Source organism: Vipera ursinii (genome assembly GCF_947247035.1).
Source record: "Vipera ursinii genome assembly, chromosome: 3".
Taxonomy (NCBI): Eukaryota; Metazoa; Chordata; class Lepidosauria; order Squamata; family Viperidae; genus Vipera; species Vipera ursinii.
Window position 1 is genome coordinate 56,669,980 of NC_139516.1, and position 27,971 is coordinate 56,697,950.

Consider the following 27,971-nt stretch of genomic DNA (forward strand, 5'->3'; position numbering starts at 1 on the left):
AGGAAAGCTGAAATAAGAGCATAACTTACAGTCTCCTGGTTTCTAGCCTGGTACCTTAATCACTAGGCTAAACTGGCTGCCTAATTAATAATTTAGGAAAAGGGAATAATTAAGGCTTAATAATTAAAAGAAAGGAAAACAATAGAAAAACAGAAAAACGGGTGAACCCAGAAAAAAAACACATGTTACATGACACAAAGAAATCCACCAGGTACTCGACCTAACCCAGGCTCAGGAGCACAACTATGTTTTTATAAAGTCGTGGAACTCCTAGGGCAGGGGTGTCAAACTCGTTGAGGGCCGCATCAGCATTGCGGTTGCCCTCAGGGGGCTGGGTGGGTATGGCCAGGGTGGGCGTGGCCTACTGAGTGGGCATGGCTAGAGTGCATATGGCCTACTGGGTGGGCATGGCCAGCTCTACATCGTTTGCATCAAGGGTGCCTATGGAGGCCTGGGCAGGAGTGGGACAGATCTGAGGGTCTCTGGCAGAAGGAGGGTCTCTGGGCCAGGGCCAAGGCAGTGGGGGCCGTTCCCTCACTGTTTCCAGGATGGCTTCGCGGGCCGCATGAAACCACTTCGCGGGCCAGATCCGGCCCCCGGGCCTTGTGTTTGACATGTCTGTCCTAGGGGGTAGAAGCTGCACAAATCTTGGGGGTGGGGGGTAATGATACACTAGGGAGTCAGACACCATAACAGAGAATGTACACTTCTAGGAGCACAAGGATGGGTGCACCCAACCCTCCCCTGCCTCTGTCAGAGGTAATTGACAAAGACCATTAATGCTGTCTCCACACTGTATCCTAGTCTCAAAGCCAATTGAAATAGATCCAGATAATCTGTTTCCTCCAAGAACTTCTGCAACTATTGTCTAACCATCATCTCAACAACCTTCCCAAGAGACGGAAAGTTGGTGACTGGATGATAACTGTTCAAATGAGTTGGGTCCAGTGACAGCTACGTAAGGACAGGAGCCATTACCTCTTCCTTCAAGGCTAGAGGGAGAATCCCATTCCTGTGAACTGCTAAATGCCTGTAGCTATCTCCCTTCTTTCCTCATGCACACACGCTATTCTTTCTATTTGGCTTTGATTCTGATTACCTACCACTGTGTGAATTCATTGGAAGGCTGCTGTTAAGAAGAGGGTGTTTCTATTAAAGAGACATAGAGTTCATCTACCCTCAAGGAAATGCTTGAATCAGTTAATTCCTTTGGAAACAGTTGGTTTCAGGGATATCAACCTAGTTAAATCACTATTTAAATTTCATCCCAAAGAACTGTAGTAAAAGGTCTGTAAAATTTTAATACAGACCAAAATTAAATTTACTGATTATTAAGCTTTCCCCTCATAATTGTAGGAATCACTCCGGATGGCCCCCGACCTTTGCTCATTTCGCCGGGACCTAAAAACCTGGCTATTCGAGCTTGCTGGCCTGGACTGAGGGTTTGGGTTTTTAGTTTTTAATTTTCGGGGCTATTTAATTTAATTCTATTTTAACTTTGTATATTGTATTGTTTTAATTGCCCTGTAAACCGCCCTGAGTCCTTCGGGAAATGGGCGGTATATAAATCCAAATAATAAATAATAAATAAATAACAGACTTAAAATATAAAACTGGGAATAAAAATAAGAGTTGCCTATTTTGAAACATAGAAAGAAGTATAAACAGGGCAAACCTTGATACTACTGTCAGTTGGTTCTGGGCGACACGATGAGTACCCAAAACAAATATTAAACAAATTTTTCCCATAAGAAATAATGTAATGAGTCATAAGGCAGCTGACACTAACAAGTTCTAGCTTGTGCATTGAGTATCAAACAAAGGATGAGTACCGGAAGAAAATTTTCACATCAAAATGCGTTGAGTGCTAAGTTCAATGATTTTCAAAGCCATTGAGTACCAAGGTACCATTGTATTGTTTCTTTTCCTTTTTTCTTACTCTTGCTTTGTTTAGAAAAGTAATTCACTTGTGCTCATCCTAGAAATAAAGATTATCTTCTTTATAAATAAAATAAAATCAAAGTTGACAGATATTTGGACCTCCCATTGTCTGACAGTTGTAAACCAAATAATTGTTACTAATATGTGTAAAGATAAAATCGGTAATGAAGAAAGCTGGAGAAACATTTCATTTACTGCTGGTGAACCTGGCCCATGATTTATGGCAGACATGTCAAACTCGCGACGTCACGTGACGTCGTGCAATGTATTGGAGCTTTTTCTCCATTGCCGGCAATGGGGTGGGCGCGGTTTCCTGATGATGCATCCGGCCCACAGGCCGGCAGTTCGACACCCCTGATTTAGGATGACCAGAAATATTTTAATGACTTGAACATTGAATGAAAGTCTTCCTGCTTACGAAAGTCCAGTGAACGCTCTGAAAGTTGGGGTAATTATAGACTGGTACTTTTTCTGTAAGGTACAAATCAAACCCTGAGGCTTGGCAGGCAAGCCTCTTCACTGATTGTTGAAAACTCTGGCAAATAACCCAGTGAAATCAAAAGGTTTTGAGCAACAAGTCCTAAAATCCTTTGCCAGTGGCTGGGTTTATTGAGGCTGATATAAATTTAAATTCAAACTTATCTACAGAATAATGGATTACCTGCCCCTAGTTTAAATGATAACTAAAGTATACATAAAGGTGGTCAATCTGTTCTCCAAAGGACCTGAAGGCAGGACATGATGCAATGGATGGAAACTAATCAAGGAAAGAATCAATTTAGAATTAAGGAGAAATTTCCTGACAGTTAATTAATCAGTAGAACGAGTTGCCTCCAGAAGTTGTGGGTGGTCCAACACTGGAGGTTTTTTAGAAGAGATTGGATAACATTTATCTAAAATGATATAGGGTTTCCTGCTTGAGCAGGGGTTGGACTAGAAAGCCTCCCAAGGTCCCTTCCAACTGTGTTATTCTGTTACTTTCAGTTGAAGATGCCTAGGGATTGCAAAAACTGCTTTGCCCTATTGCTCTGCCCTGTAGTTCTTATGAGTCATCCGGCTTCTATCTGATGGGACAGTTACAATATCATTTTTCTAATTTCATTGTTATAATATATTGGTTTGGCTCCACAATGCTGCTTATTTTGAGAGTGTTAATTGCCTCTGAGTAGGATTAAAGCAGGCATTTACTGTCCTGCTTTTTCTTAATGGTGGTAGAGATGGAGCTTTATTGACAAGGATAAATCCAGTTGACTAGGTTCAGTTGGAAAGGGCTGCATCTATCTTTTGCCATGTCTCCTCACTCCAGTTATGAGCTTTTAACTCACTGAAGAGTAGTAAATAAACATTAGAGAAATGGGATAAAGGTTAGTGTTGCATGTTCCGGGCACCACGATTTATCCCTAACTGAAATTACCATCCCGGAGTTTTCTTTCTCTTCTTTTGCATAAGCCAGTATAAGATTAGGATTTTTTATTTTGGTTTTTGTTATCTAATGTCAGACATCCAGATCGATAATGTTGGTAATTTCTGTATAGAAGCAATTGTCTTTACAAAGTTGCCATTGAAGCATTTCAGTGATAAGAAAACAGAATATATTTTTTCTTAGCTTTTGAAGTTGAGTACAACGATATAACAATGTGGAATGCCATCTAATTTCTTGGGAGTGCTGTACAGCTGAGTGCCTTGTAAATATTGCCTTATTCTCTCTTTTTCTAGAGGCTTCAAAAAATAAAAATAAGTGCTCATCAATTTGGCATCTCACTTTATAGCATAGCTCCTTTTAACTTTAGAAATATTTTTGTTTAGTCTTATGGCATTAAGATGCTTTGTGAGGAAAGATTTCGTTGTGACTAGCACATCAGTGAGGCAGTCAGCTGTTCTTACAGACAAATTGTGCCACTGAAAAGTTGAAGCTTGAAAAGTAAGCAACGCTAAATGTTTGCATTTATTGCAATGTGTTGTGTAGGGGAAAGACATTGAGAAGCAAGAAAAAGGACTTGAAGCTCTGGAAATAGAAAAGTCTGCTTTTTGGATATGATTATTCTTCCTTAATAAGCATTCTGCTGCAACCTTTAAAAGTCTGAGTCTTAAGTGCGGAAACAGACAATACATAGTTTGCAGAAGTAAATCTTAAATATTTCCAAGGCTGTAGTTATCTAAAGTAATGTAAAAGACCTTAAAAAGTATTAAAGCAAGAGGATTCTAAATGATTAGGAGTCAGTAACCTATTAAGTCCAAGTCTAGTCTTACTAACTTCTCCTTGACCTCATCCATAAGTGGAAAAACATGTAGGCATGTTACCAACAATATACATAAAAGTACGTACATGTATAGAACTTAATAGCTTCCAGAAATTACTGCAGCTGTTCCTGACTAAATAGGATTTTTCCCCAGCCTTCTTGTGTTGTTTCTTACTGATTGATGAAAGATAAAAAAGATTTCCCCATTTTCCAGTTTATCTATGGGATGCTTGGGCCATCCCATACATACAGTACTCAGGAAATAGTTTATTAGCTAAAACTATGTTTGGGATCAGGAATTGAAAAACACTAAACTCTTCTTTAATGTTTGAAGGCTTTCTCAAAGCTCTTGAATGATAAACTGGCATCTAACGTCTACTATTTTTGGTTTTCTCTTTCTTGAGTTTGGCTTGCACAGTAGATAGGATTGTCTTTATATCTTCCATTCAGCAGGCATACTTTAAAATCAAATATTTTTAGTGTCTTTTTTAGTGTCTTGGTTTTTCAGTAGTCAATGGGATATTATTCCAGAATTTCATATAGCAAATATTAATTGCCTCAAGATGCTACCCAAAGTAGGGCTATCAGACTTCAAGCAAAAGGAGGACAAATCTTCCATCCAGCAGGCATACTTTAAAATAAAATATGGTCTAGCTTAAGTGTCTTTGGTTTTTCTTTGGGTGGGGGTATTTTCGGACTTTTTTCACAATGGCAGTCATTCAAACTTTTATGTATTGTGATCTTTTAAATTGCTCTTTTTCTATGTGAATAAACTAATAGCCTAAATTTACAATATTTAATTTATTTCCTGATTCCAGCAATCAGGTTAAATCCATCCCCTTCAAATCTATGATCCCTATAACCGGTAGATTATACAACTTGTCATATTTTCTATGGTGAAATTTGAAAAGCATGTCATCACCAATTCTATATTACTGCCAGCATCTGTTCTTCAAAATAAAGATTTGTTGGGAAAATATTATGATTAGAAAAATCAGTCTTTCTGATGATGGAAAAAGTGATTTCATGTACATGTTGGCTGAAATAGGGCTTTTTGCAAATTTTTGCTGTAATTTTTGAAATGGATGCCAAGAAAGTTAAACGGTATGTTTCTCTTTTGCAGTTGTTCACATCCTCCTTTGCCTGTACAGATATCTGGTAATCCTAGCCAAAGGAATCCTTGATCGATAACTTTGTAATAGTAACAACATTGGTTCCTTCACTAATAGAAAGAAATCACTCTCAAGCTGTTGAAGATAATGTTTATTTTGGCCCCACCATCACTGGCTTTCATTGCTTTCAGCCTGTTTCATGTAATACTTAGTCATTCTTAAAATAGTCAACATAGCTAAGATTAAGTGTGTCCGAAGAATGTTATCTTCTGTATGGACATCTCCAAACATTTTGTGAAACCTCTGGGCTCAGCAATGTATTTTTTTTGTGTGTGTGCTGTCTTTGAGAAGTTCATGGCTTTAGACCAGTGGTGGTGAACCTATGGCATGGGTGCCAGAGGCAGCACTCAGAGCCCTCTCTGTGGGCACCCGCGCCATGCCCCAGAGGTGGCAACCATCCCTCTTCAACCAGCTGCCTGCTAATTTGCCGAGGTCCCACGTGGCTGAATGCATCCCGGCACGGCTGGTTTCCCTCCCCCACATCCCGTCCTTCCTGGCCTTGCATGCTTTCCTTTTCCCAGGCACGACCCACTGCATCACCTCTTCAGCTGTTGGCCGATCATCCATCTCGGAGGTGGCTTCTTTGAACTGCTGGTGACGGGCTGTGGAGCCCCAGAGTGCGCCTGTTGAGGGGCTGGCAGGCTGTGGCTACTGACGGACACCGTTGGCCCCCATGCGCTCACTGGTCTCTGTGTGCGGGGGCCGATCGTGTCAGGCAGCAGCTGCCCCAGCCCTTGCCTTGCCCCATGGCAATGGCACCCCCACCCTGCCTCGCCTCACCCCCACAGGATAAGTCTCCTGCCTACCGCCCCACCTGCCAGAGACCTCCTGGAGCTCCCCAACCCTGCCCACCCCCCACAGGTGTCCCTCCCCACGAGCAACATTGAGGTGACCACACCCACCTTGGCCACACCCACCCAATCTTCCATGACCACCACAGCCACACCCACCCAGTGGGCCATGCCCACCTGCCACCCAGTGATAAATAAGTGGGTTTTGGTTGCAGTTTGGGCACTCGGTCTCTAAAAGGTTCGCCACCACTGCTTTAGACTCTAAACTTGTTTAGAGAGATAGCTTCTCTCTTTTGAGGCCCAAGAAAGATAGTCATATATGAATTGCTGAGTAGACATCAGCATAGGAAGACCAAGTATAAGTCTTGGTGGGAGTCATTTGGATCATCTTAGAATTTAAACTGGACTTTCTTTGCCTCCTAAATTTATCAGGAGGGCCTCAGTGGGGAAAACTGAGCTAAGGAGACTTTTCATGTTAGATATTACCCAAAATGATGCATTATAAAATTTTTAGTAACAAAGAAGGGACTCATTCTTACTTTGTTTTTAGCTTACAGAAGGAGCAGTTGTGAGGAATACTACCAACGTCAAGCCTTTTATGGCATAATAGAGCTGAAATTTCTCCCTTGCTTTTCTGATTCTTTTTAAATAAAATTATTTGGGCCAGGACAATAATTTGTTATTTTACTACCTTTACAGTATTTTATTTGGCTCTACAGCTGCAATTAAAACAAACATAACCCTACATTTTTTGTTCGTTTGAAAACAAAAGTACTAATTTGAATATTGTTTTTTTTTAATTACACATACTGTGGTACTACACTGTTGTTTTTTCTAAAGAACAGTTTGTTTTTTTCCCCCTTTGTATATACCTCAGCACTTGGTAGAAGGTGGCTGAACCCTAACTCTAACCCTAACCCTGTTTGTGCTTGGAAAGTAAGTAGGTTAGAGCCTGCTTAATAACTTAGATAGGAGACTGCCAAGGAATACCAAAGATATAATTTGGTATTTAACGGAAATCCTGGAAAATGAAATGACAAACCAGTTCTGTGTTGTGTGGATGTGTAAAGTCACCAGGAGTTCTTCTCCATTTATGGAAACCTTACAGCAGTGTTTCTTAACCTTAGCCACTTTAAGATGAATTTGGCTAAGGAATTCTGGGAGTTGAAGTCCACTCCTCTTAAAGTGGCTAAGGTTAAGGAACTTGTTTTACCGTATAATAGAGTTAGGGATAATAGGCAATTCCACCCTTTTAAAGCCATGGACAAGGTTTCTTTTAACAGCTGAGTTTTCTTGCCATAGGTGCTCCAGATCCTACTGCAGGAGCCAGTATTGATGATGAAAATTGCTGGCATTTGGATGAGGAACAGGTTCGAGAGCAGGTGAAGCTGTTCCTCTCCCAAGGAGGGTACTATGGCTCTGGGAAGCAACTCAATTCCATGTTTGCTAAGGTGAGACATAGATTCCCTTTTCTGTCACGTTTGCAAAAACTTCTTGCCCTTGAAGTTTTATAATATTCTTTCAGTTTGCTGTTCTTTTCTCTGTGGAATCAGCTTTGAAACATTTAGGTTTATATCCTTCAGTCTTTTCCAAAGAATGGGCTGGCAGTGGCATGTTAAATTGCATTGGTGCAATGGCCACTAGGAGTCAAAAAGTATATTATATCTTACACTTATCATTACGTATTTGGTTTTGGTAGACATTTTTGGTGTTTTCTGATGATTAAGTTCACTCAAGAGAGATGTATCAATCAAACCCTTATAGTAGAGATTTTGGTTTTAATAAAGGATTGCAACATAGAAAAATAATAGTGGAAAAAGTGGAACATATAACCTTGTGTTTCTCCATTGCTGGATTTTGGCATGTGCATGTATGCAAACATGCACAACTGCGCCAATACTTTTTATAATGAGTAAAACTAAATGATACAGTATACAAAGCCATCTGAACAAGTAAGACTTGCTTATGATTCAATAGCAGCAGTGACTTTTTTTAATCATTCTCCACGACAGTCCTGTAAGGTGAGTTGGGCTAAAAGAAAGCGACTGTAGCGGTGATTTCAAAAGCAATTACTAAAGGCTTTTTTAGAAGTATGTGCTACTTTTACTTAGAATTTAATGCTCTTGGTTTTTATTCTAAGTCAACAGAGTTTGAACAATATAGCAAATTGTTCTTTCACATGACTATCATGAAAAAAGAATACCTAGAATCTTTCTTATGAATACATATAAATTCCAATATGAACTGTATGAATGAACAGAACATCAGTATGTACTGACAGTGTATAAGAGTGTTGAAAGTAGTATTTTCAAGAAAGTATAAGCATTCAGATCAATAAACTACAGTATATAAAGGTATTCACATTGAATTGATCTATGCTTCTGACAAAAAAAATAGTAAGTACATGGCCTGAGATTAATCCATAAGCATTAATGTCTAGTTTTTCATAGCCAAGTGCAGTCAAGATGGTCTAAATATTAATGATATACAAAAGTTATTTTAAAAAATAGGCAGAAAATACTTGTATGTATGCATAATTGCAAAGTTTAGTTTTAGAACTGTTCCAAATATGTTGTTGCAATTTTATAACAGTCATTCATTGATAGATGGAAATATATTTAATTGTATTTAGGGCAATCTATATAATTAAGGATATAAACAGTCCTTGCTGGATCAAACCCATAAGGCCACGTAGTCTGGCAATCTATTTTCACTTTGGACAACTAACTATACAAGGCAACTCACTAGCTTGTCTGCAAATAGCCTTAGAGGCAGTTACACGGTCATCAGGACTAATAGCTACTGACCCCCATAACATATTTTGTAAATGTTTATACCTCATATAAATCAAAGAATATTTTCAGTGTATATCTTATTCTAAAATGTTCCATCTGGGGATTCCACATTTTGAGAAAATATTATTCAGGGACCTAGTGTGTTAGAGAAATTCTAGTTAGATCAAGTGATATCTTCCCTTGCAGAATCCAGCATGTAAGAAATGATAAATGGCATTCTGTAAGCAATTCTGTAATTGTATCTCTTGAGCAGGATATACGCCTTCCTATATTGGAAAATGTCCAGGTATGGTGATTCCACACCTTACTTCGAAGATCTATTCCATAAGGCAGGGCTTTTCAACCAGTGGTATGGGTACCACCTGTGATACTTTGGCACCTAGCAGGTAGTATGCAACCATCCTAGAAAAGTGGTAGTGGGGGAGGGGAATGAGCTGAACCGGTGGTAGCACCGCACAAGCCTGAGCGAGAGATGGCTGGAGCTGCAGGGCTGTCAGGACTCAGCGGAAGCGCCAGGCTCAGCGCCCGGCTCCAACTGGACCTCGGCGCTGACCATGCACTTTTGCTGAGCCCAGAAGAAGCGCCGATCAGCTGGAATGTTGCAGCATCTCCAGGGTCTTGTGATTTACATTCAGATGCTTGGCAACTGATTTATATTTATGATGGTCACAGTGTCCAACCACCCAGCAGAGGGGGAGGGAAATAAAAACCAAACACTCCCACCCTACCCCACCCCCACTGCCAATCCTCAACAGAAATGCTCACAACAATGAAAACCTCGGACAGGAGGAAGAGCTTCACTGGGCAGGCAGGCAGGTGTCTTGCTCGGCTGTGGCTTGGGGGGCACTTTTTTCAGTGCCACTATAACTTCGAACAGTCACTAAGCGAACTATTGTAAGTTGAGGACTACCTGTACTTCATCACTTTTTTCCTTTTTTTTTTTTGGTCATCAAGTTTTTGACACCTTGCTAGGCGACTGGTGGTACTCGGATGTTGCCATATCCTAAAAGTGGTACAATGGGTGAAAAGGTTGAAAAGCCCTGCCATAAGGCATTAGATATCATTGAAACCAAAACTTTCTCTTTTAAACAGAGTTTGCATCAGATTACAAGATTAGACATTTTACTTGGAATTGTTCAGATTTTCAAGAACCTATCATTAGGAGAGATTCAGAGTCTGAAGTGAAACATCTAACCCCCAAATTATAGAACAGTAAAGGGAGACAAGCTGATTACCAAGAATTCTCATAATCTAAACCTACATTTCAAGGTATTTTTTTGAGGAGGGAATTTGGAAGTTCAGTAATCCACAGAGCATTTGGAGTTGAACGCTGTCGGAAATGGGGATCGTGATTTGAGTTTATCTGGCTTAGCCGGTACTGGCTGGAGAATATAAAAATCACCATCTGGCTTATCATATTCTTTATTAATGATTTTGTATGCCACTTATTCTCGGGAAAAATGCTTTCTTTGGCTTGTCTGAATAGCTTGATATTTGTTCAGCAAGATCTACTCTTTAGAGACATTTTCAAACCACGTAGGCAGCTTAACGATGGCAAGCTTTTAAATCATTTTATAAGAAGTACATAATTCCATCCACCCCCCCCCCCCAAAATCTGGTATCTCCGTTCCTGTCAGTTGCAGCCATCATGATCACCCGGGATAATCAGAGTTGTAATTTAGCTCCAAATGTATGGTGGGATATCCTATGGGCAAAATGTGGCAAAGATTATGTAGAAGCTAACCCTTAATCCAGTCCCCATATGATTGAGAGTATACATGCCCTCCTCTTTTATCTTAGGTCCGTGAAATGCTGCGCATGAGAGATTCTAATGGAGCTAGGATGCTGACGCTGATAACAGAGCAATTCATGGCCGATCCACGTCTTGCTCTCTGGAGGCAACAAGGAACGGGCATGACTGACAAATGTCGACAACTGTGGGATGAGTTGGGTAAGTCCAGTAGTATGTAATGCTTGAGGATAGAAGGAACTCAGATCGGGAAGGCTGCAAGAAAATAGCCGATCTGCTCTGAGCAGATGACTTATGGTGGCAGCTGGAAACTACACAGAGCTGGGAATAGCATTACTATAGGCCAGGGGTGGGGAACCTTTGCTCTTTTATAACTTGTGGACTTCAACTCCCAGAACTCCTGAGCCTGCTGGCTCAGGAATTCTGGGAATTGAAGTCCACAAGTCATAAAAGAGCCAAGGTTCCCCACCCCTGCTATAGGCTATAGACTATATGAGTTAGTATATGCATTTGTGTCTATGTCTGTGGGGGAGGGAAGGAGAGAAAGAATGGTTCAAAGTCAATTTTAAAATTAGTCTTCTCCTCAAAAATAGGAAACAAAGTTAATCGTAAGATATTTCCCATTACCTGCTAATTGATTCGTTCTAATAGAGATGCCAGGGAATTTTTGTGCACAAAAATATTCTCTATAAATGATCTATAATCTCTCCTAAAACTAATGTTCCTCTTTCCTTAGGCTGGCTCAGGAATTCTGGGAGTTGAAGTCCATGAGTCATAAAAGAGCCAAAGTTGCCTACCCGTGCCCTAGGTCATATGCTTGCACTGGAATTTAAAGTCTAATATGAAAAAAAACCTTTTTGTTTTTCTTTCATCAACTACATAAAAAAAAGGTTAATACCCAGAACTTGCCTGAATCTCTGGATTTTGTACAGTCATGGTAATATGAGCAGAGTCTGCTGTGGAAATAATATATTTGACCTTAGCTTGTGACTTAGCACTGAGAATCAATATCTAGGATGTCGATTGATGTTGGACGCATATGGACATTTTGAAAAACAGTGGAATATCATTGAAAGGTTGCAGTAGCCCTTGGCATGGATGTAAGATCTTCAAAGTTTTCATCTCCATTCTTGAATAATCACAATGCATAATTACATTTGAAACTTAAAATGAGATTAAACTTAATTAGATGCATCAAGTGGAGCTTAAATCTTGCACTGACAAATGCTAGCCATCTTGACCAGTCACTAGCAATAACTTCTGACTGTTTTGTGAATATTCCAACGAAACTTTTTGATTGTGATCTTACTGAAAAGAGTTAAAACTGGTGAGGCAAAGCCCCCCCCTCCCCGATTCTCACACTGGCTATGACCATGGGAGAGTGTGACAACAACTTCAAAGTGGCAGGTGCAACCAGGTGATCAAAGTCCTGCTCTTTTTAAATGTGTGTTGGAGACATTTAAAAAGGGGAAAAGATTTAAATTGATCAGTCATGCTTTTATTATAGAGTAGATGACCCCCCTCCCTTCCTCTGCATATGCTTCTATCAACACCAGAAGTAGCAGCTTGGTAAACAAAGGGGTAGATGAGAGAATGCTTCAGTGAAGCCAAAAATCCATAGTCTAAAAAAGAAGAAAGAAACCCAGGATTTGACCCTTGGCACTGATACACACAGAAACATGCAGGGCAAGATTCCTATGTGCTGGCAGAATTATTATTTTTTTATTTGTGCATTTGGCTTTCTAATCTAGTAAAACTGCTTATGTAATCTTATGTTAGGGGACGCGGTGGCTCAGTGGGTTAGGACGCTGAGCTTGTCGATCAGAAGGTCGGCAGTTTGGCGGGTCGAATCCCGAGTGCTGCGTAACAGAGTGAGCGCCTGTTACTCGTCCCAGCTTCTGCCAACCTAGCAGTTCGAAAGCACGTAAAAATGCAAGTAGAAAAATAGGGACCACTCCGGTGGGAAGGTAACAGCGTTCCGTGCACCTTTGGCGTCTAGTCATGCCGGCCACATGACCACGGAGACGTCCTCGGACAAGCGCTGGCTCTTCGGCTTTGAAACGGAGATGAGCACCAGCCCCTAGAGTTAGAAACGACTAGCACACGTGTGCGGGGGAACCTTTACCTTTACCTTTTTAATCTTATGTTTGATTGGAAAGGCAGAACTAAGAAAGAGAGAGTTGTATCACACTATCTTTGGCAAACCGTCCTGTTGTTTACCAGTTGCTTTGTTTCTCTTTCTCTATGTCCAGCTTTTGTAACCACACGTTCCATTGGTAAAACCATTGCTTTCATTATTCTGATCTTTATTGCCACATTCTTCATGATTTTATTTATGTTTTTCATTCCTTCCTCCTTAGTATTAACATTCTCTTTGTTCTCCAGCACATAGTTTTACTGTTTGGGAGCTTGGTAAAACAAAATTACCTAACTTTGCTCCGCCATCGATTGTACATTCAGTACGGTTGATCTTGCCTTTTTTACTTCAGTTTTAACATGAACTTAGATGTTTCACTTTTGCTTTCATAATAAATTTTCCTACATGTTTTACTTTCAACAACAAAATAATGCTATCTGCATCCCTCAAATTGTAAAATTGTTGAGGCAGTGAAGATAAGTCATTGAGACATTTTGTTTAGTAGCAGGAACTAGAATGAATATTTTAGAGTTGGGTGTACAAGTCTATCAATCAACCTGGCTATCCTTAATAAAAAAAGGTATCCAGATAGTCCTAATTTAGCTACTAATTTGTTTAGCAACTGTTCACAGTTATAACAATGATTGAAAAAGTAACTTTGTGACAACCCTTGTATTTATGACCTTCAGAAGCCTGTCAAACAAAAGAAAACTGAAGTAAGCTTGTAAGCCCAGTCATGGTTTCACTCAGCAACTACTTTGCTTAATGACTGAGTTGCTAGTCCCAATTGAGGTCACTGAATGAGGAGTACATGTAATTATTAATAAACAGTATATTTTCATGGTTGCTCACACAGTCAGCTAAGTGCTTAGATGGGGTTTGACATTTTTGGCCATCTGTCGAGTCCTTCCCAATGACCTGGGATAGGCAGATGTTGTTTAATAATCTTAAAGGTATTGTTTCAGGATGTAGGCCAGACATGTCAAACATAAGGCCCGGGGGCCGGATCCGGCCCGTGAAGTGGTTTCATGTGGCCTGCGAAGCCATCCTGGAAACAGTGAGGGAACGGCCCCCACTGCCTTGGCCCTGGCCCAGAGACCCTCCTTCTGCCAGAGACCCTCAGATCTGTCCCACTCCTGCCCAGGCCCCCATAGGCACCCTTGATGTGAACGATGTAGAGCTAGCCACGCCCACCCAGTAGGTCATACGCACTCTAGCAATGCCCACCCAGTAGGCCACGCCCACCCTGGCCATACCCACCCGGCCCCCTGAGGGCAACCGCAATGCTGATGCGGCCCTCAATGAAATTGAGTTTGACACCCCTGATGTAGGCTATTCCATGTAAAACTGCCTTTTGCAATTGACTAATTGTGATTTTGTCAGTTCTGATGGTGTTGTGCTCCAGACTGTTTGGAATTGCACTGAAGGTGCCTATTACTACGGGTACTGTCTTTGCTTTCTCTTGCCACAGTGAGTCTACTTCTATTTGCAAGTCATAATATGCTACAGTTTTTTCTAGGTTTTGTTCTCTTCTCTTCTGCTATCTCCAGGTATTATGATAAAAACAAATGTACATATATTTATTTTGTTCTCTCCAAATGTCAGAATACAGCTTTACAGGGTATCAAGCCAACCTTAATTATTGCCCCTTTAGCAAGGCTTTCTGATATTTTCTCAATCTGAAGAAAATTAGATAAAAAAAACTTCTTCCTGTTATTTGGAAGGACCATCTAAATGGTTGATGCTCAAATAGAAAGTCTCAGAATTATGACCTGGTTTATAATTTAAATAAAGAGGGCAGGGATTGAAAAAGGAAAGTTTTTTCAAGTCTTTTCAAGACATTGAAAAATCCATATAAATGTTCCTACATGATTCTGTCAGCTGAAACACAAGAGGAAAGCTGGTATCATAACTGAGAAATGTTGAAGCTTTAATCCCATTGCAGTGATATTAAAGATTAGATCCTAATTGAGTTGAAAACAGTTGGATTATAGCTCGACCTTAATCTCTGAGAAGCTTAATCTTTATTTGTTTACAGCTGGACACCAGAAAGGGGAAGAAAACAAAATGTGGGAAAAATTGGCTTGTTTCAAGTGAAACCTCAAATGAAACAAATCTGGAGCTGACATGCTCCAGTTATTTCTCTGTTGGCCCTTTTGCTAGAATCTGGCAAACTGTGGTTTGTGTAAACCAGTTGGGAAAAGTGCATTAGCTGGAGGCTTGATCTTGTAATTCTCTGGCGTTACATCTGAACTGAGTAATTGTATTTTTTTAATTGAGTTGTTGCTAGAGTTACTATTGTTCTTCCTTCTGGTCAAGAGTAGTTTCTCCTTACAGCATTGGAGTTACATATCCACACTTGAGTAGTATTGTCCGGAACATTTGTCTGTAGTTCTAGCCATACATGCAGGATCAGTGAGGTTTAAGAACTCTACTCCTATTCTATACCCAAACAACATTACCTCTGCTATTAAAGTTATTATTATTGTGGTTCTCCAAATAAATATTTAAGATTGTGTCCTTTGCTCATTTCTAATCTGGTTTTTCAAAAAATGCAGTTATTTTATGTATATGCATACCAGTAGTCTGAGATTTTGAATGATCGAAAAATATGCCAATTGGGTATTTTATAGGAGTCTACACATTTAAGTGGGAAAATAACTTTAAAAAATACATAGGAAATTATTATGGAACAAGAGGAGAGCAAGGGTTCAACCAGCTTTGTTCATAAAGGATAATCATTATAGCTAATGGTTAACATACATTTCTGTAAAGGTAGTCCTCCTCTTAAAACTATAGAATCTGTTTGTAAGTCATTATGGTTGTAAATTACCATAACGACTGGAAGTAATTTTTTGGTCTTTTTCATCATGGTCATTATATGCAAAGGCAGCAGTGATTAAGTGAACCCATTTTTTGAATGAGCAGTTTTTACCAGAAACCAGCAAAAACAATTTGCCAGAAAGTGGCAAATAACATTGCAAATTGCAGTCATGTGATTATGGGAAGCCGCAAGAGGTCATAAAGCTGACTCACCCAACATGTGACCTCTGTGTGTGTGTGTGTGTGACAACTATTTACAAAGGCTGAGGGTGGTTTACGGGCCATAAAGCATACAATGGCCATTGTAACTTTCAGTTGTCATAAAACGACTGATTCCAAGTTGTAGATTACCTATACAAACATAAACATGCATATTTGAAGGTAGAAATGGGAATGCTATAGATCAGTTATGCCATCTGGGAAACATACTACAGCATTAAGAAGCAAAAAAAATCTCAAATATATTGCTTTGATACCTTTATACAACAAAACAGGAATACTCATTTATGATCCCATAAACATGTGCAAAAAAAACCCCATGTGTTTTCATTAGAACTTCAGAAAATATCAGTATATGCCCAATAGATGTCTACTGAACCCTGATCCATGTTTATATTATCCTTCTGTTGACATATTGTTTCCACAGACAGTAACTGGGACCATATTTTAGAAGAACATGTAAGGGAAACAGGGCAATTAGAGAATTTTCCATCCCCTGCCATTCATTGTCTATACACCAATGCACATAGTATGAGGAATAAACAGGGTGAATAAGAAATTCAAGTAAGTGAGGGCAGATATTATATTGTTGCCATTACAGAAACGTGGTGGGATAAAATCCACAAATGGAATATACAGCTAGAGGGATTTAAATTATTTAAAAGAAACAGACCAAATAAAGGAGGTAGAGTTACACTATATATAAGAAATAACTACATCTCTACAGAAATAGAGCACAACAATGATGAAAACTGTCTTCAATGCATTTGTGTCAATATAAAAGGGGAAAGATGACATTGCCATAGGTGTATACTATAGGCCACCCAACCAAACAGAGGAAGTAGATGAACTTTTTGCCAGTCAGTTAACTAAGCTATGTAGGAAGGACATCACAATAGTAATGGGGGATTTAACTACTAATATCAACTGGGAGACAAACTTTGCACCAAGTGGAAGATCAAGCAGGTTCCTGACAAACCTAGCAGACAACTTTGTCTCCCAAAAAGCAGTGAAGGGAACTAGGGGATTAGCCATATTGGACTTAATTCTCACTAACAGAGAGGAAATTATAGAAGGTGGTAAAGCTACAGGAACCTTGGTGAGGGGAGTGATCATACAATATTGGAATTCAGCATTATACAAGCACAAGAAATAGAACATTATCAAACTAGAGTCTTGGACTTTAAGAGAGCTAATTTCAATAAACTTAGAGAGAGCTTGGGAAGAATTCCATGGATGAGAATCCTCAAGGGGAGAACAAGCCAAGAAGCTTGGGAAACTTTGAAAACTCTAGAACAATACCAATGAAGAATAACAGCTCTCAAAAGAAACCAACATGGCTATGTAAAGAACTCTGACAAATTGAAAGAGACAGAGACAAGGACAAGTATAAAAAGTGGAAAGAGGGGCACATAATTAAGACAGAATATCAGCAATTAGCTCAAACCTGAGGCTCAAAATGAACTACGGCTTGCAACAAAAGTAAAAAATAACAAGCTACTTTCAACATGTAAAAAACTAGAAAAAGGTCAAGAAAACAATTGGTCCATTAATGGGAGAAAGTGGCAAGAAGATGACAAGCAACAGGGAGAAAGCAGAACTGCTTAACTTGTTTTTTGTTTTTTGTTTTTGCATTCATCTTCACACAAAAGGGGAAAAAACCAGTCCAACCTATCAAAAACAGTACCGTAAAAAACAGATTAGAAACACAAGTTAAGATAGGCAAGAAAATTGTAAGTGAGCACCTGTCCACCGTAGACAAGTTCAAATCACCAGGACCAGATGGATTACACCCCAAAATTCTGAAGGAACTGGCAGACATGATCTCAGAACCACTGAACTATATCTTTCAAAGATCCTGGAGCTCCAGGAAACTACCAGAGGACTGGAAATGAGCTAATGTAGTTTCCAACTTCAAAAAAGGGGAAAAAATAGATCCAGGAAACTACAGACCTATCAGCTTGACCTCAATACCTGGGAAGATTCTGGAAAAGATAATCTAGCAATGAATCAGTGAATACCTAGATGCAAACAAAGTCATAACCAAAAGCCAACATGGGTTTGTCAAAAACAGTTCATGACAGACAAATCTTATTGCATTCTTTGACAAAGTAACAAAATTAGTGGATCAGAGGAATACTGTGGATATAATTTACTTGGACTTCAGTAAGGCATTTTATAAAATAGACCACAACCTCCTACTTGATAAGATAGAAAAATGTGGGTTAGATAGCATCACCACCAGATGGATTCATAACTGGCTGACCCACCGCACTCAATGTGTAGTCCTCAATAGAACTGCATCTACATGGAGGAAAGTATGCAGTGGGGTACCCCAAGGCTCTGTTTTAGGCCCAGTACTCTTCAACATCTTTATCAATGAAGATTATGGGGAACTCATCAAATCTCCAGATGACACCAAGCTAGCAAAAATAGCCAACACTCCAGAAAATAGATGTAAGATACAGAAGGATCTTGACAGACTTGAACATTGGGCTCTATCTAACAAAATGAAATTCAGTGGTGAAAAAAGTAAGGATCTACATTTAGGCAAGAAAAACCAAATGCACAGGTATAGTATATAGGTGATACCTGGCTCAATAGTAGTAATTGTGAGAGGGATCTTGGAGTCCTAATGGACATCACTTCAATATGAGCCAGCAGTGCACTGCAGCTGCCAAAAAAGTGAACACAGTTCTAGGCTGCATTAACAGAGGGATGGAATCAAGATCACATGAAGTGTTAATATCACTTTATAATGCCTTGGTAAAACTACACTTGGAATACTGCATCCAGTTTTGGTCACCACAATATAAAAAAGATGTTGAGACTCTAGAAAGTGCAGAGAAGAGCAACAAAGATGATTAGGGGACTGGAGGCTAAAACATATAAAGAACAGTTGCTGGAATTGGGTGTGTCTAGTTTAATGAAAAGAAGGACTAGGGATTACTTGATAGCAGTGTTCCAATATCTCACTGTTGCCACAAAGAAGAGGGAGTCAAGCTATTCTCCAAAGCATCTGAAGGCAGGACAAGAAGCAATGGATGGAAACTTATAAAGGAGAGAAGCAATCTAGAACTAAGGAGAAATTTCCTGACAGTTAGAACAATTAATCAGTGGAACAACATGGCTCCAGAAGTTGTGAATGCTCCAACATTGGAAGTTTTTAAGAAGAGACTGGACAGCCATTTGTCTGAGATGGTATAGGGTTTCCTGCCTGAGCAGGGGGTTGGATGAGAAGACCTCCAAGGTCCCTTCCAACTCTATTATTCTCTTTTATTCTATTCATTCCCAGCAGTCTGAGGTTGAGATGAGTTGTTTTGTATAAAAGAAAGAAAGAGTCTAAAAACTTGCCACCCAGGAGTCAGATCTATGTATTATTTTATGCTGAGCATTGTGGCTCTTTATCAAAAGTTCTGATTCTTTAAACTGCCAGCTTTGGAAAAGAGGCCACTGGACATCAGGAGCAGACTTGCCAGCTAGGAAACTTCAAAAAAGCCAGGTCTGTAAAGCTTCTTTTTTCCTGTTCAGTATGAGGAGGGAAACTCTTAGAAGCTCAGTGATGGCTACCCTGCATTTATGGTTAGGCTCAAAAAGAAAACCCCCAAACCATCCCAATTCCATAATGAAGGGGACAGTCTGGGAAATATGAGGGAACTTGAGATGCTTAGTAGCAGGGGAGGCTGAAAGTGGCTATTTACAGATTCAGGGCCCTTTCAGTCTGCCACTGGTTTCCTAAGCACGCAAAAGCAATTTGTTTTAAAGAAGTCCACACTTCTACCAAGGAGAGCCAAAAAAATCATTAACTTGCCTCCAGTTGATGCAGGAGTTGGAGGAGCAAAAAGTTTCTTACTTGCTTCTACAGGTGAAACTCAAAAAATTAGAATATCGTGCAAAAGTTCATTTATTTCAGTAATGCAACTTAAAAGGGGAAACTAATATAAGATAGACTCACCGTGATTTGTCATAATTGTGATGATTATGGCTTACAGCTCATGAAAACCCCAAATCCACAATCTCAGTAAATTAGAATATTGTGAAAAGGTGCAATATTCTAGGCTCAAAGTGTCCCACTCTAATCAGCTAATTAAGCCATAACACCTGCAAAGGGTTCCTGAGCCTTTAAATGGTCTCTCAGTCTGGTTCAGTAGGAATTACAATCATGGGGAAGACTGCTGACCTGACAGTTGTGCAGAAAACCATCATTGACACCCTCCATAAGGAGGGAAAGCCTCAAAAGGTAATTGCAAAAGAAGTTGGATGTTCCCAAAGTACTGTATCAAAGCACATTAATAGAAAGTTATGTGGAAAGGAAAAGTGTGGAAGAAAAAGGTGCACAAACAGCAGGGATGACCACAGCCTGGAGAGGATTGTCAGGAAAAGGCCATTCAAAAGTGTTGGGGACATTCACAAGGAGTGGACTGAGGCTGGAGTCAGTGCATCAAGAACCACCACACACAGACGGATCCTGGACATGGACTTCAAATGTCGCATTCCTCTTGTCAAGCCGCTCCTGAACAACAAACAACGTCAGAAGCGTCTTACCTGGGCTAAAGAAAAACAGACCTGGTCTGTTGCTCAGTGGTCCAAAGTCCTCTTTTCTGATGAGAGCAACTTTTGCATGTCATTTGGAAACCAAGGACCCAGAGTCTGGAGGAAGAATGGAGAGGCACACACTGCAAGATGCTTGAAGTCCACTGTGAAGTTTCCACAGTCTGTGTTGATTTGGGGAGCCATGTCATCTGCTGGTGTTGGTCCACTGTGCTTCATTAAGTGCAGGGTCAACGCAGCCATCTACCAGGAGATTTTGGAGCACTTCATGCTTCCTTCCGCAGACGAGCTTTATGGGGATGCTGACTTCATTTTCCAGCAGGACTTGGCACCTGCCCACACTGCCAAAAGCACCAAAACCTGGTTCAATGACTGTGGGATTACTGTGCTTGATTGGCCAGCAAACTTGCCTGACCTGAACCCCATAGAGAATCTATGGGGCATTACCAAGAGAAAGAGACATGAGACGAAACAATGCAGAAGAGCTGAAGGCCACTATTGAAGCATCCTGGTCTTCCATAACACTTCAGCAGTGCCACAGGCTGATAGCTTCCATGCCACACCGCATTGAGGCAGTCATTGCTGCAAAAGGGGCCCAAACCAAGTACTGAGTACATATGCATGCTTATACTTTTCAGAGGTCCGATATTGTTCTATGTACACTCCTTGTTTTATTGATTGTATGTAATATTCTAATTTTCTGAGATTGTGGATTTGGGGTTTTCATGAGCTGTACGCCATAATCATCACAATTATGAGAAATCACGGCTTGAACTATCTTGCTTTGCATGTACTGAGTCTATCTCATATATTACTTTCCCCTTTTAAGTTGCATTACTGAAATAAATGAACTTTTGCACGATATTCTAATTTTTCGAGTTTCACCTGTATATCAAAATGGAAATAAATGGCTTGCTCTGCACCCCGTCTACATCCACATCCTTATGTCATGCGTTATACAGTTTTCTGATTGTGTCCAAAAAAGAACAACCCTGAACAATTCCCAGAAGAGTTGCTGCCAAGCCGCAATGTTTCTTGAAACATCTGCTGAGGGCTGAAGCCCTGGGTGAGGCAGTAGTTTCTGGAATTGGGAAAGAGACTCTCCACAGTTCTATGGGAACAACTAATTTATTGTGGTTTTTAAACATACCATAGCTGAGCCAGAAACAAATCTGCTTGGCTGTCAAATACAACTGGTGTCATGGGATCATAGATTTCTAAATGATGGTTTCAAATGGAGCGAAATTCTCCTATGAAGATGTCCCTAGAAGTATATGGAAAAGACTGGAAAGGGAAAGATATAGATATAGGGTAGATTGAATAATAAAAAGACTGACCATCAAGTTCAATTTATTTCTTTGTTTTGATGTAGACTGCCCAAATCAAGAGCAACTCATAGTTTACACTGTAGAAGAGCAAAAAGAATGAAAACAACAAAAGAGATTGTGTACATCTGGGCAAAATATATTACATATACTAGGAAAACACAACTGACGGAGGCTCCACAAAAACCCTTCCCCAAGAGCATGAAGCAGTAGCCAGGTTTTTAAAGATTTCCAGAACACATCCAGATGGGAATCCTACAATTTCTGGGGGAATTTTGTTCTAGAGGGCAAGCATCATAACAGAGGAGGCATGCTTCCTGGGACCCAGAGAACACCAGCTCTCTCCAATCTTACTGGATTGGCAGGAGTCATGGAAGATAGCAATCCCCTCAGATAACCAGGCCCTGCACCACGATCCAGTCTGCTTACTCCATTCTAAAGATAATATTTGCACAATTCTGTGTCACAGATACCAAGTACACAAATGTATAGACTTCTGTTAAACCAGTGTAAGCACATAACTGGTGAACATTCAGCTCAGTGAATCGCAAATCACAAAGGCCTGTAATCCCTGGTTTTGAATGAAATTGGTTCAGGCTTAGGAGAAGGCCCAGCCAATTCCAGTTCTAAGAGGTGTGAAACCTACTTAAAGTGCGCATCCTGAGAGTTTTAATTTTCTGGGTATAGAAAACCTTTTCTTAGAGCTGCTTGTACAAGTTTTCCAGTTATACAGAAATCTGCACACACTGTTATTAGATACTTGAACATATATCTGCATTTACTGCATCTTTATGTGTCTTAGGATTTCTGACAAAAATATTTTAATCAAATGGAATAATAATAAAATCTAGAGAAGCTTGCTCACAGGCAGAGAGAAATATTTTAAGAGATAGTTGCATAGTATGAAGTATATAATTAAGAACAGCATATAAAAATAGAGGTAGCCACAAATCATGTGATATCCATAAAACTCATAATCTCTCTTTTAAAACTGTAAACAACCATCCAGAGTTAAGTGTGGTTTTTTGGGCTTTATATCTGTGTCCCTCATCAGCATCTAATTGACCTCAGCTGGCCTGAAAAACTTAAGTGTTGAGCCTGGTTGGGATAGGAGATCACTGGAAAATGCAAGGGTTGAAGGCTAAATTGGAAACTGAAAAAAAGCATTGTGTAATAAAACATTTTTTCCATAGGGGTGCCAAGAAAACTATATGCATTCCTGGCCACAAAGTCATTAGAAGTGAAACTCAATTGAAAGGCAACTGTTCCTTTAGTCTTTGCTTAATTTCAGATTCTTTTGCCAAAGAGTACTTAATATATATTTTTACATATACAGCATTAACTGGCCTGCAAAGCTGAACTACAGTACTGGGAGCAGTAATTACACTGTTGCTGCTGATTATGGGGCAAATGCCACTTGCCTACTGCTTTTCTAAAATGGAGTAAATGTGCAGTATAGAAATTGGGCTATCATGTGGTGATTCCAACACTGGGACTTGCTGGCATACATTTAAGCAGTCTTTGAAGTACAGTTCAAACAGTCGATCTATCCTGGCAGACAGAAATAATCTTGGTTGCACATTGCCTCTCCATTTTCAGCTCTGAGGGATACAATTAAGCTGATTTATGGAAGATGTTTTCTTGAGTTAGTTAGCTAGTTTCTTTTATAAATTCTCCCTCTGGGCTCAGTGCAGTCCCCCGAAACAAGATGTAAACATTTCCAAAATCTTCAAAGCAAAGAACCTAGGGGGGGGACTCTTGTTGCCTGCTCAAGTAGAAAAATACTGAATGCATTTTGACACTTGACTTGCTCTTACAGGGGCCCTATGGGTGTGCGTTGTATTAAATCCACACTGCACGCTAGAAGAAAAGGCATGCTGGTTGCGACAGCTCCGGAAGTGGGGTGATATGGATGTTTGTCCACTGGAAGATGGAAACTACAGCAATGAACTTCCCAACATCACTAGTGCACTTACTCAGAGCTCTAGTCACAGGCAAAGTAAGTGTCTATTCTGTAACATCTTACTCTAGTTTCCATAAGCAGCTAAAAATAATCTTATAAGGTCCCAGTTGTGGATTAATAGCAATCTAATTCATGCCATAGGACTGTTGTTCTGCATTTCAGCTGGTAGATCAATGAACAAAAGAATCTTGCCTGATATTACATGCTGTGCATAATGCTAATCTGCATTCCCGTGACTGTTTGATTGCTTGTAACCTTCAATTGGGTGAAATTGGTGCATCATAGAGCAACAATTTTTGAGTCAAATAGGCCAATTTACAGAATTCAGGACCCATGACTCTTGCGGGCAAGATTTGGAAAATTTGGCAAAATTGTGGCTGCTTCTGCGCTGCCACAGTGGCACAGTCAGCTGCAGTCATGTGATCATTTGCAACACTCCTTGCCAGCTTTCTACAAGGAAAGTCAGTGGGGAAGTTGGCAGGAAGTTGGAAACCATTCCTCCCTCCCACTGTTTTTTTTTTTGCTGGTCAGTGGTCATTCTGTTTCCCTGTTAACGTAAGGGATTATCTTTGAAATGATGGGGCACGGGTTGTCTAGTTCTTATTAAAATGTCCCAATTGAAGGAAAATGGTTTTGACTCAGATTGTCAGGAGCTCTATAAATCTTGTGTTCTTCCTAGCTCCCAATCTCATAATGGGATGGTGGCCTGTCTCTCTCTCTCTCTTCCTCTGTTCCTGATTTTCTCTTTACTTCCCTCCCTGTATTCTTGCTCATTTATCAGTACCAGGCAGTAGTTGGACCCTGCTGTAGGTTGTTTTTTGTTGTTGTAATATTAACTGGAAATTATCCAGTTTAGAAAAGAATTGATCAGCATTATCTGTCTCCTTAATTATTTCCTTATGCTGTTTGGGGCTGGAGATGCTATAATTTGTATAGCTGGATCTTATAACAATATTTGTTATGACAGTTTTGCTAACAATAGTCAGCAAAAGCATCATTTATATCCTTTGCAGTCTCAAACAATTCCTGCCCAGCCTCAGATACGTACATTTTGTTTGAATTAAAGATCTCAGTCAGGCCCTAAAATGAACCACCATGCAGGTTGAATGCATAAAAATTGACTCCTATTACTTAATATATAATATGTCAGGGGTTCGATGTCACAATCTTTATTTGCAAAGTTTCCAAGTCGTTGCTTCCCAGTCTTCATATTGGGAGAGATATTTTCAACATAGCACTGCAACAGTGTTCTTGCCCTGACTTTATATTGGAAATGGCAACAAATGCTGCTAATAGAATTATTATGGTGACAACAGTCCTGGAATGTTATACAAAGATTTTGATGTTCTCCGAGTCTGTTTTTTTTAATGCCAATAGGTACGGTAGCTTAAAAATTGTGTGAATAGCACAGCATAGAGTTCCTGTAATAGTGTGTAAAAGAATGCAGTCCTTGTTACAATGACCTGCTTAGAACTCTTCCTAGCCCTTCTGTCAGGGGTTGAGTTGTAGTATCTTTTTCCTAAGTTCAGTTTTGTTCTTGCGAGCACTTCGGTGGTAAACAGGTCCATTGTGACAAACGGATTGCCCCAAGCAGGGTGAATAGTTTGGGAAGACTACTCTGTACTTGGATGTTCTGTATGATTAGCCTTGATGGATGAGTGACTGCTTTTGATGGCCATCTGCTGAAAAATTAGTTAGCTTCCTTGAGCAATTGACTGTCCCCTGTGAGAATCGATGCCCTGTTGGATGGAACAGGGGTCTGATCCAGCAGGATGCTACTTGGGTTTTTATGTTCTTACCTGTTTTTTCCCCCCCTTATAGGCTCTTTAACAAGGCCACGGCGCACAGTATTCACTCGTGCCATTGAAGGCTGTGACCTCCACTGGCAGGACAGCCACCTCCAGCGAATAATCAGCAGTGATTTCTACATTTCTCCATCTTACCCCAGGGAGGGTGAGGGCCTTCTGTTCAACTCACAAGGACAACCGTTGTGGCTGGGTAAGCTTCCTTGTTCTGGTTGCTGTGCAGTTTTATTTTTCAAAAGAGTATTTGTTGAAGAGAAAGTGGTGATCCCTCTAGGACAGAACAATATTCTTGCATTTGTGGGTGCTGTCGCTCTCTAAGGAGACCTACTTCGCTTACTTACTTTCTAGAAGGTTGAGAAGCCTCAGTCTCTGGCAATACTCAATACTCACAGGGCCTTCGGAGGCAAGGTGGCCCTTTTTTTTCCTAGCTCTGTATTGGAATACTGTGTATTGAAATGCTCCTAATGCAGTATGGAAAGAGTTTGCTGCTGGTGTAATTAAATGCAATAGTGCATTGGTAACTAGACCAGAAATTCTACTAATAACAAAAGAACAGATTGGTTGAAATTAAATGAAAGGCATTAAAACTGAAATCTGTAGCCAAACCCTGAAGTTATATAATGATCGTACAGTAAGACTGTAATGGGTTTTTCATCTATATCAATGAACCCTACTATACTAAATTAGTCCCATATCATAATGTTATAGATCCACTTCTTCACAGCTTCGTTAGGAAAGTAGGACCCATGTAGCACAGAGTGTAGAAATCCAGGGATACAGCGTGCATGGGACCTGGGTTTGGTGACAAAACTTTTTAGCCATCTCTGCATCTTTCTTCACCTCCTCAATCCTTTTTATTTGAATTGGCCAAAGACATAAATGAAATGCATTGTCCAGTCTTCTTGCTTCTTTTTCTTGGAGCTCCTCCTGGAGGACATTGAGAGCATTGAGGATTTGTTTTTGATTTGCCAGCAACACTTGAATGGTATAATTTTAAAAAGGTGTGCATACTATACATACAATGAGCAAACTTTCTTGAAAGGGATCCAAGCATGTTCTTCAAGAGCATTAAAACCCATGGAGCAAATCAACTGAGGATTTGGAGGACGACAAGGAAAGGCGATGTGGCTATCATTACAAAAATAGTTTCTTCACAGATTGTGACTTTCTAACTGCATTCCCCATGACAGGGACATTTCAAGACGAAGAAGTCCTTTGCAGCTTTCCCACCACTCTGTGTCATCTGTTCCTCTCCAACTCACTGTGACCTTTTTTGGGGTAGGGGGTGTGGAACAATAATCAAGAACAGATTAGTTTCTATGCCATGCAGTTGTGTTGCCACGGGACAGATTGTTCTCTCGTGGTAATACTATCAGGAACGGCACAGAACATACACTTGATACAAAATCACTTGCAGAGAGATATTCTAGAGGTTGAGCAGAAGTTATAAAATATAGGCTTCTATTTCATAAAGAGCTTTGAGTACAGAGGAGGTTTGAAGGATGGAATTGTAACTGTGGCTCCATTTGACTGCCAGATGTATTGTTTTAAGACTGTGGGACCAGGAAAAGTACAAAACATACTGTACATAGACAACTTTCTTTTACAATAAAATTAGAAGGTTAGGAGAAAAGGCAGTTGTTCGCTCGTTTGCCTTCTTTTTTCTGAAAGGGGGATCTTTTAATATTTTCATTTAACATTATATACTATAATCAGGGGAAATGTTGCCTTTGTGTATTTGGGTTATCTTTTGAATGGAAGGAGTTGAAAAATCTATTTCATGGGTGAACATTATACCATTATGGGTTTTATTTGGTTTTATTAAAAACACAAGGTTAGGACAATAATTTGTTTGGCAGATACAAGAGCTGAAAATATAGTACATGAGCTGCATATTACAGCATTCAATGCTGCCCTATGAAAAAGGCAAGCAAAAAATTAAGCAAGCATCATGCATGTTTGTCATAATTAAAGGGGAAGGGGGAAATCAAGAGAACAGAATATATAAATAAAGCTTAACCTTAAATTCCCACTGTGTGGTTGATTCTTTAGCATAAACTGTCTGTATAATTCATTTGTCTCTAATTGAGGCTTAATTGCCTTCTTATCCTTACATGATGCCATAGAACATGTCCCAACTGCTTGTGCCCGGGTTGATGCCCTACGTTCCCATGGATACCCCAAGGAGGCACTCCGTATAACTGTGGCCATAATCAACACCCTGAGACTGCAACAACAGAGGCAGCTGGAGATATACAAACATCAGAAGAAAGGTACGAATTAGCTTGTGTTTGTGACTTTGGTTCCATTCAAACTTTCTGAATGTTAATTTGGAATTCTTGATACATTATTTTTGTGCTGTTTGGAACATAACAGATCCCTAGTTTGCCATCCTGATCTTTCCAAACAAATTTTAACCATAGAGCAATTATTTTTGCAACTATCTTTTAAAGAACGGC

The 27,971-nt window shown here is 39.9% G+C and overlaps 1 protein-coding gene across 1 annotated transcript in view; it reads left to right on the forward strand.

The window, feature by feature from the left end:
- ZSWIM5 (zinc finger SWIM-type containing 5) overlaps positions 1–27,971 on the forward strand; it is a 149,469-nt gene that overhangs the window by 109,669 nt on the left and 11,829 nt on the right. Inside the window, exons 3-7 of the mRNA XM_083358470.1 lie at positions 7,447–7,595; positions 10,740–10,890; positions 23,564–23,743; positions 25,529–25,705; positions 27,639–27,785. Coding sequence (XP_083214596.1) covers positions 7,447–7,595; positions 10,740–10,890; positions 23,564–23,743; positions 25,529–25,705; positions 27,639–27,785 — 804 coding nt within the window. The remainder of the gene's footprint in view (positions 1–7,446; positions 7,596–10,739; positions 10,891–23,563; positions 23,744–25,528; positions 25,706–27,638; positions 27,786–27,971) is intronic.